Raw genomic sequence first — 14,555 nt, 5'->3', positions numbered from 1 at the left:
GCGTTCACCGCCCCTCCGCTGTGCTGGACAGCCTCGCGGACCGGCCTCTGTGCCCCACACCTCCACTCTTCCAGGCCTGTGTGCGCATGGCACCTCCTCGGATTCCTTTAGTCTCTTCTCCTGCTTCGTCTTCTCCCTTATCTTCGCCCTGTTCCCTTGCTCAGCTGCTTGTTGTCAGCCTAACTCCCCCTGTCCTCACCCCTGGCATGCTGAGCTGCCCCTGCCCCTGCCCGTTGCATTCGCAGCTGTGTCGTCAGTGCCTGGAATATGGGCTCTGTGCACACGTGATTGTGGATGACTGAGAAGATGGGCAGATGGCACAACCAGAAGTATCTGTTCTCCTGAGCAGCTCACGGTAGCTGTTCTTGGGGTAGCTGTTAGCCTCATGGGCCTCCACATGCTCCGTCCTCCCCCAGTTCTGCAGCTTTGGCCACTCATATAGTGTACCCTCCCCCCTCCTGCCTGCCTCAGTTTCCTCATCTGTGAAATGGGCTTGCCAACAGCCTCTCCTTCAGTTGAATGAAGATAGCATGACTCCCGTGACGATTATTCGATGCCTGGTAGTGACTTAAGCCCACAGGGCGTCTGCTGGTTTTCCAGGACAGAAGATTCAGGCAGGAGACAGGAGCGAGGTCGCTCCCACCCGGCCGGGCACTTCCTTTTTCGCTTCGCAGTTGAGGCCTTTGTGATTAGCGGGCACACAGGCCGTGTGGACAGAAGAACTTTGATTCAGGACGGGTGTGGCCACAGCCCTGCCGGGCCAGCGGCTGGCCTTGTGCATGCGATGACTTCATCATGGAGCTTTTCATTGACTTGGTAGCACTGTGTCACTGTGTCGATGTACTGAGTCTGAGGACAAGAGCACATAATTGAGGGAAATAAATTCCCATCACAGCACAGGTCTGGCTGCAGCCGGGAGCAAGTGCGTGCTCCCTCTAGGCTGTGTGTGTGCGCACGCGCGTGCATGTGCGGGCATGCATGCATGTCCAGCCTTTCCCCAAGGGGGTGGGGGGGCATCTCTTCTTCCTTTCCTCTCCCCACCATCACAGCCCCTGGCGTCACAGGCACGCTTCCTTGCAGGCCTCTGTCTCCCGCTTGGTGCTGCTTTCCGGAAGCAGGCCTCTGGTGTTGGTGTGATGCCTTCATTCACCCGCTCGCGGGGCCGGGAGGGGCCTGCTGGGTCTCCGCCTCCCCCTCGTGACCCTGCGCTTGCCCCCCCTCCGGCCCACCTCCCTCCGCCCGAGTCCCTTCAGTTGTGTGCACACTCCCTGCGTGGCTCTCTGCGAAGACAGAAGGAGAAGCAGTGTTGCTGTCCTTAATTGAAGCCGCATTTCATTCATCTAGAAATGAGACAGGCGAGGGGCGGGGCAGAGCTTCCCCGGGCACTTGCCTGCTTGCAGCTGATTCAATGCCGCGCTAGGCCTGAAGAGACTGTGGTGCAAGATCTTGAGAATTTATGAGTCAGGATCATTTGCATAAAACAAAACCAGAAATCGTACAACTAGACACCTGGTTTTTAAGCACACATGCCTGCACACACACACATGCACGCACGCACACCTCCTACTGCAATGCAGTCTCTAACGAAAGGAAATTTAGCTGCTCAGGTCACCAGATTATCTGAAGTTGGCCATTACTTAGCAGTTGTTTGCTGCAGAGATTCTCCCCCTCCTCTCCCCTCCCCCCCCCCCCCCCCCAGTGTTTTCTGGGCTTGAAAAAGGAAAGAAAACCTTTCCTGGCGTAGGAAGCCTACGTGTTGTAGGCCGGGCGTGGGAGCAGGTTGCCTCAGTTACAAAGGAGCATGGGTAGCGTGCAGCTGAGGAGAAGAGAAATGGAGAGCCCTCACTTGACACCCTCTGACCTCGAGCCGGTGGAGCTGAATGCTGGAGAGCCAGGACTGAAATTGCAGTCACTTTAGATTATTTGGAGCGAGGAGAGGCAAGGAAAAAAGGGTCTGTTGACTACAGGAAGCTGAATTCTTCCTCTGCTGAAAAGCTTATTAGTGGAAGGGGAAAAAAGCAATTACTTGGCTTTTACTAGTTCTCGTGCGGCCGGGATTCGGGGCTGTTCAGCAACCCTGTCACCAGGGCTTTGGGCCTCACCCTGCTTGCAGGATATCTGTGCGGGGAATTGCCCCCAAGCAGCCTCCCCCTTCCAGAAAGAGCAGGAAGGGGAGGGCTATGTGTGTGAGAAGAGAGGAAGAGGGAGCCCTGTCACTCACTTCCCCGCCCTGTCTTAAGATGGGGAAAGAAAGAAAACAACAGAGAAGGGGAATCGGCTCCCATGCTAACCATAGTAAAAATGAACACAATTAATTAATTAATTGCAGGAAAGGCTGTTTGGGGCAGGTACCAGCGGAAGGAGGGGGGAGGCTAGTGCGGTGAATGAAGAGGGTGAATGAAGATGAAGATGATGGTCCAAGTACTTTGCGTATGAAGTATGAAAAGAGAACTGGTGGAACTTGTTGAAATTGCTTTAAGAAGGGAAAGGATGATGGAGGGAGTGAATTTGGTGGAATATATTGTATGTATGGAAATGTGCCAATGAACCCTCCCTCTCTTATAAACTAGTGTGTGCTACTAAAAATCCTAAAATTAAAAAGAATACCCAGGTGGGTCTGTTGGGTACATAAAAGCATCTAAGCAGGCAGGAGGCAGGCCAGGCAGGTAAGATGCCCTTTGTAGATCTGTGGGGATTTACGGACTGTCTTTGTTTCCAAATGTAGAGAGAGGTCTTTTGCTCATTCGAGGTGAGCTCATTGTTCTGCTCCTGCTATGTCTTTTCTCTCAGAATACCGAGAAAAATTAGACATTGCCTTCAACAAGTACAGTTGCACCCGAAGATTCCATCGCCTCACTATGGCGGCTCTCACGAAGGGGCTTCCTGAGGGCCAGAGTGTCCCCGCCCTGCCGGCCTTGCCGCCCGTTCCCCCGTGGGGCTGCCCCTTGTCGTCTTCCCATCCTCCTCCCCGGGCGCTCACCATTGGGCTCGTTTACTATGTGGCCCTAGCAACTGACATCTTTCATGTCCAGTCTTCTGGACCATGCACCTGAGGCATTTGTGGTCAGCACCTTTAAGCAACTCCCCCCCTCCCCAGATAAAGCAAACCCCCCCCCCCAATAAAGGCAGGACCCGCCGCTGATCGGCTTCCTATGAGCTGCTGTCAGTTCTCTTTTGAACCCACATTTAGGCTTGTGCACGGTCTCCTTGTTTGGACTAGCCTCCACATTTTCTAACTGCAAAGAGGATTTCTGTGTCCAGCTAAATTTTTATGCAGCTAGGTTTTTCTTTTAGCTCAGTGACTTATCTCTTCTTGCTGGTATCTCCGTTTTTCAAATGCTTTCTTTTGAAGGCTGGGATTTCAAATGGTCTGTATTTCAGTTTTCCTGGAACATTTCTTATCCTCCTCAACTTTTCATCCAAGTTTCTTAATGGTTGAGTCAATTCATAGACTAATGCTTTCCAGATAGATCGAAATGGATGTTTTCTCTACTATGATATATATTTGAGACATAGTGTGTGTGTGTGTGTGTGTGTGTGTGTGTGTGTGTGTGTGAGTTTCTCATTGGTTGCTATCTGTGTTCTTCTGTTTCGAGATATTGCTTGGTGAACGTGGGATCGCTTTCATCTTTCTAATTATTGATGGTTGTGTTAATTCTGCATTGCTGTTGCTACACCTCACGTTCCCTTCCTTCCTACAAATCTTGGTCTGGCAAAGAAAAAGCCAAGTGAAGCTTGTGTTTTTGTTTCTAGTGTCCCAATGTCCTCTTTGCTTAGATCCGCATCTCACTTGGAAAAGTTGCCCACTTAGGAATGTTGGCAGGAGAGTCTGACCAGCATTTCCTGGTAGTGGGTTTGTAGGCCTTTCTCCAGTTCAATGCACACAGAAGATTCTCCACCCATCCAACACTAGTTCTTTAAGAGGGGATTATTGCTGGGGGGCGTGGCTGCAGTGGTAGAGCTCTTACCTAGCAAGTACTGAGGCTCTGAGTTCAAACCCCAGCACTGACAATGAAAAGGAATTATGTGCTACAAATTCCTGTAGATCCCTTGTTCCAAACTGTGTTAAATACTAGCCTTTTAATCACTAAACTTTATTTTCCTGCCCAGAACCTTGGTATTGTTATCTCATATCTCATAGAGTCATTATTTTTTCAAATGTCCCTGCCATTCAAGAGTATGAATGAATGTAAGCTGAGTATTTAGATGACTTTTCTTAAAATGCTTGCCTTAATGATTGTCGCTGTATTTTTTTTTTTTTTTTGTGCCTTGAAATGTATTGCTACCTACACATGAGGATATGTAATGGGAGTGTGTTGCTTTTCAAGAGTTCCCGGCCTTGTTTTTTGGTCTCAGAAGGAAAAGCTGAATCCTGGAACTTAGTTTAAAACACAGTCAACTCAGAGAGACTTGAGGAAAGACGGCTGTGGCCAAAATTGTGAAAGGGGTGTGGAAGGGAATTGCATTAACCTCCCGGGAGGGCGGGGGGGCATTTCATTGTGTGGGATCCATTTTATTTTTTTAATGTAAAGGCTTTGGATTCACTTGGCATGACTTTTAGAGTTTCCAAATCAAGAGGAGGGAGAACCAACCATTTTCTTTCTCCCTTTCAGCACAGAAACACTGTACAAAGTACCTGTGACTAAGGACAACGATTTGGCAGTTCTGTCTGCTTCCCCCCTCCCCCCCCCCCCATTCACGCTGGAAAGCTCTCGAACATAATAAACCTTGTGGGTTTTCTTTCCACCTCAGCTCTCCTGCCTCCCTCTCTTTGCAGGTTTCCCAGGAATTGTCCACTGACCATGTCACTCCCCTCGCCTGTCTGTTGCAGACTGAAGCGCCTTTGGTTTGGGGGAGTGGCCCAGGGTTTGACTTTCCGTGTGTGCGTGAGTCCTGGAAGGGCTCCGGATCTGTTTGCCTTTAAGGGCCCCGCGTGGCGTCAGGCGTTGTGCGCGCATCAGGCTCTTGAGGATCCCCCAGGATGCTTGGAGATGCCGATCTGTTCTCGGCCTCCTCCAGAGGCTCCTGCATGTGCCTAGCATGGCTCTCTTCGCTGTTTGAGGGCGCTGATTTCCGGGCCCACTTGAGTCTGACCAGGGGAGAACAGATTTAGCCAGTTGTTTTCGGGGGAGTGAAATGCTGCCTGAAGTTGGTCTGATTTCCGTCGGTCGGATTTGGTTTGGAGAGTGTAAGCCTCCGTGTGCTGTTGTTTTTATGAATCAGCTTGTGTCTTGCCAGCTGTGCATCTAAGTGGCTTGTGATCGTGCAAAAGGAACTCACTGGCAATCTTGCATGCTGCCATCCGCTGGTGGGAGAAAAGGAGTATTTCAGCCTGGATTCCCCTGCTTCTTAAAATAGCTTAGAGACCCTTCAGATACCATGGGCCCCAGGCTAAGGCAACAAACACGCTGGTAATTCAGGTCCTTCATTTGTACGGCAAGCGACTCTGACCTCTGGAGTCATAGTTTCATTTTATTTTATTTTATTTTGTTTTTTGATTGTGTGCTTACTATTTGTATTGATGGCGGGAAACAAAATGTTTACCTTTCTCCTTCAATTTGCATAGCTTTGTAGAAAATACGCCGTAATTCCTTTTGGCACTGGAAACTCGCACCTCCCCAGTCCCGCAAATGCTTCCGCCTTCCTGTGCAGAGCGAGTGCATCTGTCACCGCTGATGTTCCCGGTACGAGAGCCATCCCGCAAGGTTTCTGTTAGGCCCATTAGATTCGAATCACCATCAGTTAATATCACTCCCGCTACATCCTTTTCATCTCCCATACACCTTGCTCTGGACATAGACGCGTGTTCTCATCTGTGTATTTAAAGCATTTTGCCATGTAAATACATACAGAAACACATCATCTTTCTTCTTCCCTTCTCTCCCTTCCCCTCTCCTATCCTTTCTTCCTCCCCTTCTGTCTGTCTGTCTGTCCATCTGTCTGCTTGCCTGCCTATCATCTGTCTACCTACCTACCTCCCTATCTATCTGCAACAAGCCAAGTCAGTTTTGACTCAGAAGGAGATGCTAGTGTTTATTAGGAACTGTTAAATTTTTGTTTTTAATTTACTCTTGTCCTATCACTCACATGTATTTATCTGTCTTGTCTCCTCTGCAGCGGTGGAAAGCTGGCAGTGTTTATTCAAAGCAGGGTGTTACGGAAAGACAGATGGTTGTAGGGGCCGGCTCAGGCCTCACACCTGGAATGTTAAAAAGCTTTCAGGCAGATCTGTTCTGTTGAGAAATGTCCCTTTCTGCAAAGGCGGGGTGTGTGTGGGAGGGGAGGGAAGACCCTGGGCTCCATCAGAGGCTCCCTGTGTGGGCGTGTCTCCAATCTGATCATAGATCCAGATGCCCTAGCGGCTCCTTTTAATCCCTGAAATGGTTTGTTCTTTACATATCAGGTCTTCTGCCTTGGAGACCTTCCCTGTCCTTCCATGTATCCGTTCCTCCTCAGAAACACATGGAGTACTTTGTTTTCAACAGTCTGGAGAGGGACACCCCCTTTCCAGTCTCAAGGACCTTTTATTTTACACACCTCTTCTTTCCAGAATATTCTGGTTTGGGTGTGAGGTTAAACTGTGCAAAATAGTGTTTGAAAGGAAGGAGGAAAAAGAGAAAGGAACTTGTCAAAATGCATTTGTTAGATCATGTTTTAAATGAAGTAAAATTGAAGGTAGTTTCTGTCCAAAGAAAAGGAAAAACCCTGCAAATCCACCGAGCTCCCAGAGAGTGCGCCTCCTTTGTGGGGCGCTGACATTGAAGTGTAATTTTTCATGGTTATTTGGACTGGAAAATGGTGTGGTGGGGGGGGAGAGATGGGTCCGCGATTATTTCCCATAAATGACAACACAATCACATCACGCTCCGCTACAAACATGCTCGGGGAATTTGCCTTTTTTACATTTCATGTGTGAAAGTAGCAGCCACAATCGTGGCTCTGTAGAAATGCGAGGGAACTAATCCCTTCAGAGCTCTAGGATGGTATCGCTGCCTTTCTTCTCCAGCGTCGAAACGGAGACTGTTTCAGGGTTCCATTTGTATTTTACACACTGAAACTTATACCTTTGCGGTTATTTTATTTATTTATTAAAAAAAAAAACAACCCACCACCTCACCCTGTGAATAGCCACCAGGCGAGTCTGCCACGCATTCCCTTCCCTTGTGTGCTTTGTCGCTGCAGATCTGCTTTTATCCTTTCTGGGTTTCTGCAGGGGGCAGCCCAGGTGCCTTTGCTACCCACGCTGATAAATGGAATTGTTGCCATGCTGGCTTTAGGCGTTCCCTCCCTTTTTCTCCTCTCTTGACCCCCCGCCCACCCCCTTAATTCCAGTGTGGTTTAGAGAAACTGTTCGGATGACCAAGTGCTCTTGCCTGTGAGAGGAAAAATGGCAGGACTCGTTCCTGGCTTACACACGGCTCTGGGGGCTGTGTGGCTCTCACAGGAGGGGTGAGGTCTCCTCTGGAAGGCCTCAGCCACTTTGGACCCCTAGTAGGCTCATTCCCGTGATGCTCCAGTCAGAGGTGAAGGAAGGAAGTACAAAGGCAATGGTGGGGGACCCCCCCATCCCCCCCCCTTATTGGCCAGACCTCACTTTACCCAGCACTGGCTGGACACAGAGGCTGCAGCCCTCGCCCAGCCTTCCCAGGCTGCCTCTTGCTGCAAGATCTCCATTTTTCTTGTTACTGTAAACAGTGGCAAGATCTTCAAATATACAAAAGCATAAATGGTCTCTATTCCCCAATTAGTCATTTTTAATAATACCCAGAGTTGCCTCCGGAGTGTTGATTCTCACAGCCTGATACCAGAAGGCAAGTTGGCAGGACTGGGGACAGGAAGGAAGGTGGGAGGTGGGAGGGAGGGGGGAGAGGAAGGCTGAAATTCCTTCAGTGTCAGTCTTTCCCAAAGCGCGTCTCCCCCCACCCCCTTTCCCAGCCACAACCCTGTACCAAGGCCTTTCAAGCTCTGTCCAGAAACACCAGGCATGCGGGCAGATGAGCGCCTAGAGAACTTTCCTGGTGAATACTCTCCTGAAGAGCTACTCCCGGAGGAGGGTGTGTGTCTCATCTTTGCTTCTCTCATCTTCGTCTTTTTCCTCTCAGTTAGCCAGAATCTGTCTATAAGAACCACCTTTGACAAGGCAGTTTTGTTTAAGCCACTGGTTAGGGATTTGTTCCTTAAAAAAATTTTTTTTAATGTCACCAGGGTGGGAAAATGACATAGGTTAGGCTGAATTAGGATCCTTCTCAGGTAGCCTAGTGTTCCTAGCAAGGCCTGGCAGAGCTTAAATGGGTGCGGAAGTGGCAAATAGTCAAGGCAACAGCGCCCCTGGAGGGGAACACCTCCCTCTGCTGTTTCCTGGCTCAGTCTCTTAGACCCTGAGTGAAGCGGGGAACCAGGGAGGTCTAGGCGGGCAGGAGCACCCAAGGCCCACGCCACCCCTCAACCTGGTCGAGAGCATCCCCTCACACCGCGCCCTCAGCTCCGCTAGCACTCTGGGGATGTAAAGGCTGTTGGAAAAGAAATGACACCCTAAGAAGGTAGGGAAATATTAATACTCCTGGTGAGCCAATGAAGGCTTCAGCCTGAGGCCTCCCCCCAACCCATTCCCCTACATATGTTCGTGCTCATCTTTCCCTTCTTTGAACTTTCATGCCTGGACCACGGCAGTGGAATCTCAAGATGTCCCATTCATCTCAAGATTGGGATCCTAAGCCCTTCCTCTTGTGATTTCCTGGATGAGTTTATACCCTGCTGGGAGGTAGAAAATGAGATGAACAAAGTTGGTGAGCAGTTTAAAACAATATGTGTGTGTAGACAGACAGACAGATGGCTGGGTGATTATCTCCTTCCAGCAGCCTTGTTTGTAGCTGCTCTGTTCCATGCGCACACCTGAGAATCTCTGGCCAGTCATCTTCACCGAGATGACTTAGGGAACAATTTGTATTTGTAGGGAGCAAACCACCTTGATTTAAGAGAATATCCCTGGAGCTGGGGTATTGTCACCCAGAAAACCTAACCACTGGGAGGGGCCTCTCAGGTAGCTTCCAGTCAGATCATCCGAGATGGAGAAAACATTGCGAGTAGTTTCCTGCATTCTATTTGCAGAATAAAGCATGCATAATTTGTAGATTACCAAAATGCCAGCAAGACTGTGTCTTTCCCCGGCCTTCCAAGTTGTGCCAGCCAAGGCTGGAAGAGGACAAGTGATTGGCTGGGGCATATAGTGGGGGAATCTCCGAGTCTGTGATTGGCTGGGACAGACAGTAAGTGACTCTCGGCGTCCAGGCCTACACAAGAGGAAAAGGAACAAGGGGACAGAGTGTAGACTCGTTCTTCCTCCCCACGGTCACCGGCGGAGGCCACTTACAGCTGCCGCCCGTGTCACTCCTGCTGGTCAGCGGCCGAGCGCCCTACCTCTCCCAGCAGTCAACTTCGGGTTAATTAGGTCGAACATGGAGAAAGGAAAAGCTTTAACCCTATCTTCAAAGTAAGCAGATTGGTTATTTTTTTTTCTTTCAAAGAGGTCCCATATACAATTAAAACTTGTTTCTGGTAAACCTCATTCCAGGAAGGATGAGCTTTTAACAAAAGGCTTTTGACAGCTGCAGGCTATTTCATTTTTTTTAATGCCGAATGAAAAATCAATACATTTTTCTGGGTTATACATATTCAGAACAGGCCTGATATTTCCATTATAATGGAAAGTGGGTGTCTGCGTACTTCTCTCCTGTCAGAGCCGCACCACCGCATTTTCCAAGCCACTGCTAAATATTTCAAACCTGATTTGATTGTGGTTCATGACAGCTAATGTTTCTCAGCTCTTGAGCCTGCCGACAGGCAAACACACTTTATCCCCCTCCCCAAACGTGCTTCTCCCCCTCCACCCCAAAGAGAAAAGAGAGAACAGTTTCATTCTTCGGGGATCACAGATTGGTGTATTATTTAAGGAACACGTTTGTCTAAGAGCCTTGGGTAGAGACACCCTGATTCTTAGGAGAATTTCCAAATTTCTATCACATCCAAGCACTGTGGGGGCTTTGTCAGGTTTGAATTAATCTACATTATCCTGTTAAGAGTTAGGAACCCGGGGATTAGTCTTAATCATTGATTGACTCCCCTTCCCTTCAAGCCTGTAAGCGATTTGTAAAATATCCCCAATGGACACGTCACTCGGCCCCCGTTATTTGAGGGGAACAGTATTTTTTTTTTTTTTTAGCAACAGCAACGTTTTTTTGTGGGTGACACGTTCAGGAGACGTACACCCAGGGTTGAATGCTGGCTTTGTGATGATACTACTTCTATTTTTGGCTTCTGCCTCACACTGCTTTCACAAACTAATTTCCAGGTTGTTCGTAAATTGTACAAATCCCCGTGGGGTTGCCAGTTGGCACGGCTCCTCTTCCTTCGGAGGAGCCAGGCGGCCACCCTTCCCAGATGCTAGGTACAAGGTGTGTGAGGAGAACACTTGGCGTTTGTGGTGAGCAAAGACCATCTAGATTGGAGGACCGTCTAGATTTAGGACTGTGGTTTCAGCTTTGCCCAAACTTAGGATCCGTTAGGATATGATAGCACCCGAGGGTGAGTGACGGGAGCAGGACAGGTTTGGTCCAGCGCTTGTAAGTGCTGTCTGGGAGTTGTGAAAAGGAGGTGCTGATGGAAATAGATTTTTAGGGGCCGTCAGTCATGTTTTACATGGAAGTGAAAAGCAGAAGGGACAGCAGGCAGATAGAGCCGGTTTTCAAGATTGGAGTCCATTTCCTTAACCCTTCACACACACACACACACACACACACACACACACACACACACACGCACACACAGGAAGGGTCTGAACTTGAGGGCCACTGTCGGGGGCCAGCCATCCCAGCTAACTTGTGCGGGGGTTTTTCAGGGATCGGTGTGGCTGCGAGAAGGAGGCAGGGTGGCCGTGACCTTCTCCTCCAGGCCCTGGTTACACCCTTGAGAAAGCAGAAGGCATTCCCATTGTGATCTGGTTGGAATCTGAAGGAGACCGACCGTTTCTGTTTCAGCCTCGAAAATGTCCCAGCGGCTTTGTTGTGTGTTTGGGTGCAGGAATGTAGATCCCCACGCCCCTAGTGAAGGATGGGATTTGCCAGATAAAAACCTTCCTTGGTCCAAGTCTTCGCTTGTCTCCACCACCTGTCAGTCGTTGATATTCTAGAAAAGAAAACACAAGGCTCCTGTAATGACTCCTCCCCCTACCCCCGCCAGTCGCCACTGACTCAGTTGCCACGGAGGGAGGGGGCCTGCAGTCTAATGGGGCTCCAGCGGGAGTGTTAGATCCGCCTCTCTCAATGAAGTGAGGGCCCGCCACACCAGGAGTTCAGCGGCATGCACCTTCCCTGCTTCAGAGTCCAGGAAAACAAACCTTTTCTAGGCCTAGCTCCTGGTGAGAGGTCTTGCTTTCCACCTTTGGGACCCATGAAAGCAACACCCTGTCTGCAGAGCACTGTAGGCCTGAACTGTCCAGACAAATTCACAGTTTGTATCCTTGCTTTTTAATCATCCCTCTTCCCTTTATTGGTATTCCGAGCTCACAGATTTCCAGTTACTGTCAGCCTGGGCTTTCATCCATTTTAAAGAGTTTCTCCCCCCCTTCTTTCACTGCTGATGATGATGGTATAAAGACAGATGGTGTAGCTGCTTATGAATGTCCTATTTTATTTCTCCAGGACCAGACAGTTCACTTGGAGATGTATATTATTTCCACATGCGCAGGTTAAGCCGCCCAGACTCTGTCTGCCTCCTGCAGCCAGCTGCCCTCCTGGGCCTTGCCATGCAGAGGGCGACACCTGTAGGTGGCATGTGGAACTACAGAGAAGCTTTTGCTTGGCTGAAGACAACTTGGTTTTCAGCTGAGATGAAGACCCTGTAAAAAGGAGCTGGCTTGTCTAGAAGCTTCTTAAGCATTTCTCCCACCATGCGTATGGAATTTTTAGTGACTGAGTCACAGACAACTCAAAGGAACTCAGGAAGAGGAAGACTTGGTTTATGAATCTTGAATTTGAAAAAGAGGGAACAAAATAAGCTCCTGAGCTGACCTTACCAGTTAACCCTCTCATGGGAACTTAGCCACCTTCACCTTACACTTGCAGTAGGGCCAGGAGAGAAGAAAGCCCCAGGCGGGCTCCCTGAGGGTCAGGTCCAGGGATAGTCACAGAGCACCATGTGGCTTCCTTGCTCACTGTGTCAAGGTTCTGCCCATCCTTTATAGTCTCTATCTTCTGAATGGATTTGTTTGGAATGGCTCACAGAACTGGGGTTGGTGCCAGGTAAGAGTTATTAACTCTCTATGCCAGTAGCTACTGGCGCTGGCCTTGGAAATGGCCATCTAGCAGTTAAATTCCTTCCCCTCCAGTTTGTAGGTGTCAGACAATCTCCATCTAACATGGTAATGGGGGGGTGTGCTAGAGAGCAGGAGCTATTGAGCTGTTTCTTTGCCTAGTTAAAATTTGATGAAGGTATCAGTGCTAGATACTTTGCATCACGGCATGTATTGGGACAAATGAGTATATTTTAGGAGACCCAGCTAATTTGAGCAGACCCAGTTTAATCATATTGATTGACTGAATGCTGACATCACCATTTAAGGATGAATTTTATAGTTATAGTGCTGGAAAATTTTTTTATCAAAAGCCTAAACGTATATACAGAACATCTTGCCTAAGCATAATTAAAATGGTACATATATCACAGTGTGTAACTTGCTTGTTATATTTTTTTCTCTCCTAAATGATGTATAGTGTTAATATTGAGCCATATATTTGGTTAACTTCAAGCTATGACTGCTTAATTTTTCTTTGTTTGAATCAAAGGTGGGCCGGGCAGGCTGGATGTTAACTTGAGTGTGCAGCTAAACAAAAAAGGACTGGCGGGAATTATATATGGAACCCTTGGCTGGTGATGACAATGAGCTTTTTCCATCTGTGTTTCCCATGACCCCTTCACACCCTTCTTCTCTAGTTGCTAATAAATAACTTCCTCTGATTCCCAGATCAATGGTTGATTCCAGTGGTGGAATCTAGTCTGATTGGGCCTGCATCACCTTTCTAGAATAATTAGGGATCTGATTCTATAAAGATGCTTCCTTCCTTGACTACTTGAAAACTCTCTGAAGTCAGTTTGCTCCTTTTCACCCCCTGGGAGGGGGATACCAGTTAAAGGCCATATTCTAGGGGCTCAGCAGTCATAGCAGGTCAGTTATTTCAAAGCAGAGTTGGTTTTGGAGAGCTCTGTGTTAGTATTAGCCAGAGCACAGTTCTAGCCCCTGGTATCCTGACCCTTCACCACCCCTTCTGGATTTGGTCTTGTGCTGGGTGTGTGCCCCTGTTCACAGTTTTGAACCCAGACAAGCCTGCTCTTCAGTGTGTGGTTTGTGTGTTTCATTTGTAAATTTAGCCTATTCATACTCAGTATTGTGTTGGATAATGGGTCGAAGGGCCAGGAGAACTCTCTTTCCTTCAGTATGTAGAGTATCACTGTTAATGAGGAAGGGGTGGAATTCCTTCCAAAAGGAAAGCGGATGAACTCTGTGAGGAAGTTTTGTGCCTCTTACTCTCATGCATGGCTCCGGCATGCATTTAGTTTCTGGACCTCTTTATGTTGAAGAAACTATACTCCTGGTATTCTATGACTTCAGATCGTGAATGACTACACATTCAACATACCAGCACAGACACTGCCTGGCAACGAGGGGTCAGCGATTTTGCTGTTTTAGTCCAATGTTGGAATGCTCTAGGGTTGGAGCGAGGCAAGAGGTGAATGTAGAGCCCGAGTTTAGGGACTGAGGATAGGAGTTACTGCTTCCGTGGGATCGGCTTCCCATGTGGAGGAGCACAAGTGAGGCTTTCAGAATCCAACTGAAGCTGTGGAATGGCCATGCGCCTGGCACGGGTCACTGCCTCACACCGTTGCTTCCCTGGACCACGACATGTGCGTCGCATGCTCAGCCTCTCGGGCTGCGAGGAGAGAGACGGGCATTGACCTCTGCTTGGGGATTGTTTGAAATCGGGGCTCAGAGACCTCTGTCATTTTTCTGTGTTTAATCCTTGATGTCTTTGCCATCCTTCTATTTCAGAAGAAGCCATTGAAGATGTGGAAGGACCCAGTGAAACAGCTGCTGATCCTGAGGAGCTTGTTAAAGACCCCGAGAGTGGAGGCGAGAAAGACCAGAGCAAGTGGACAGGTAGCGTGTGGCTGGCCCCCGCCCGCCAGCTATTCTCCTCTGCAAGAATGAGGTTCCTACACCCAGGAGGAAATACATCCCTGATCTTACCCCCAAATCCTGTGTTGGCTCTGAGTCAGTAGGAGAGGGATTTTGTTTTGTTTGGGCGATGGTCCCATTCACTCTCCACTATTGTGAAATAATTGTGAAATAATATTGTGAATATATTGTGAAATAATATATACCCTTTTCAAATGACCCAAAAGCCACCTTGTTTATTGTATACCAAGGTGTCAGGCTCCATGCCTCAAATTTTGAGGTCACGATTCTTGACTGACTGCTCAGTGTGGGTCTGTTTGCCCTTCGT

At 48.6% G+C, this 14,555-nt stretch overlaps 1 protein-coding gene across 1 annotated transcript in view; it reads left to right on the top strand.

Moving 5' to 3' along the window:
- Positions 1-14,555, top strand: part of Zfhx3 (zinc finger homeobox 3) — a 188,271-nt gene that overhangs the window by 134,264 nt on the left and 39,452 nt on the right. Inside the window, 1 exon segment of the mRNA XM_048355204.1 lies at positions 14,102-14,209. Within this exon segment, the coding sequence (XP_048211161.1) occupies positions 14,102-14,209 (108 nt within the window).

Source organism: Perognathus longimembris, chromosome 10 (genome assembly GCF_023159225.1).
Source record: "Perognathus longimembris pacificus isolate PPM17 chromosome 10, ASM2315922v1, whole genome shotgun sequence".
Lineage (NCBI taxonomy): Eukaryota > Metazoa > Chordata > Mammalia > Rodentia > Heteromyidae > Perognathus > Perognathus longimembris.
The sequence above is the reverse complement of the archived record's forward strand: the minus strand, read 5'-3'. Positions and strand labels throughout refer to the sequence as shown.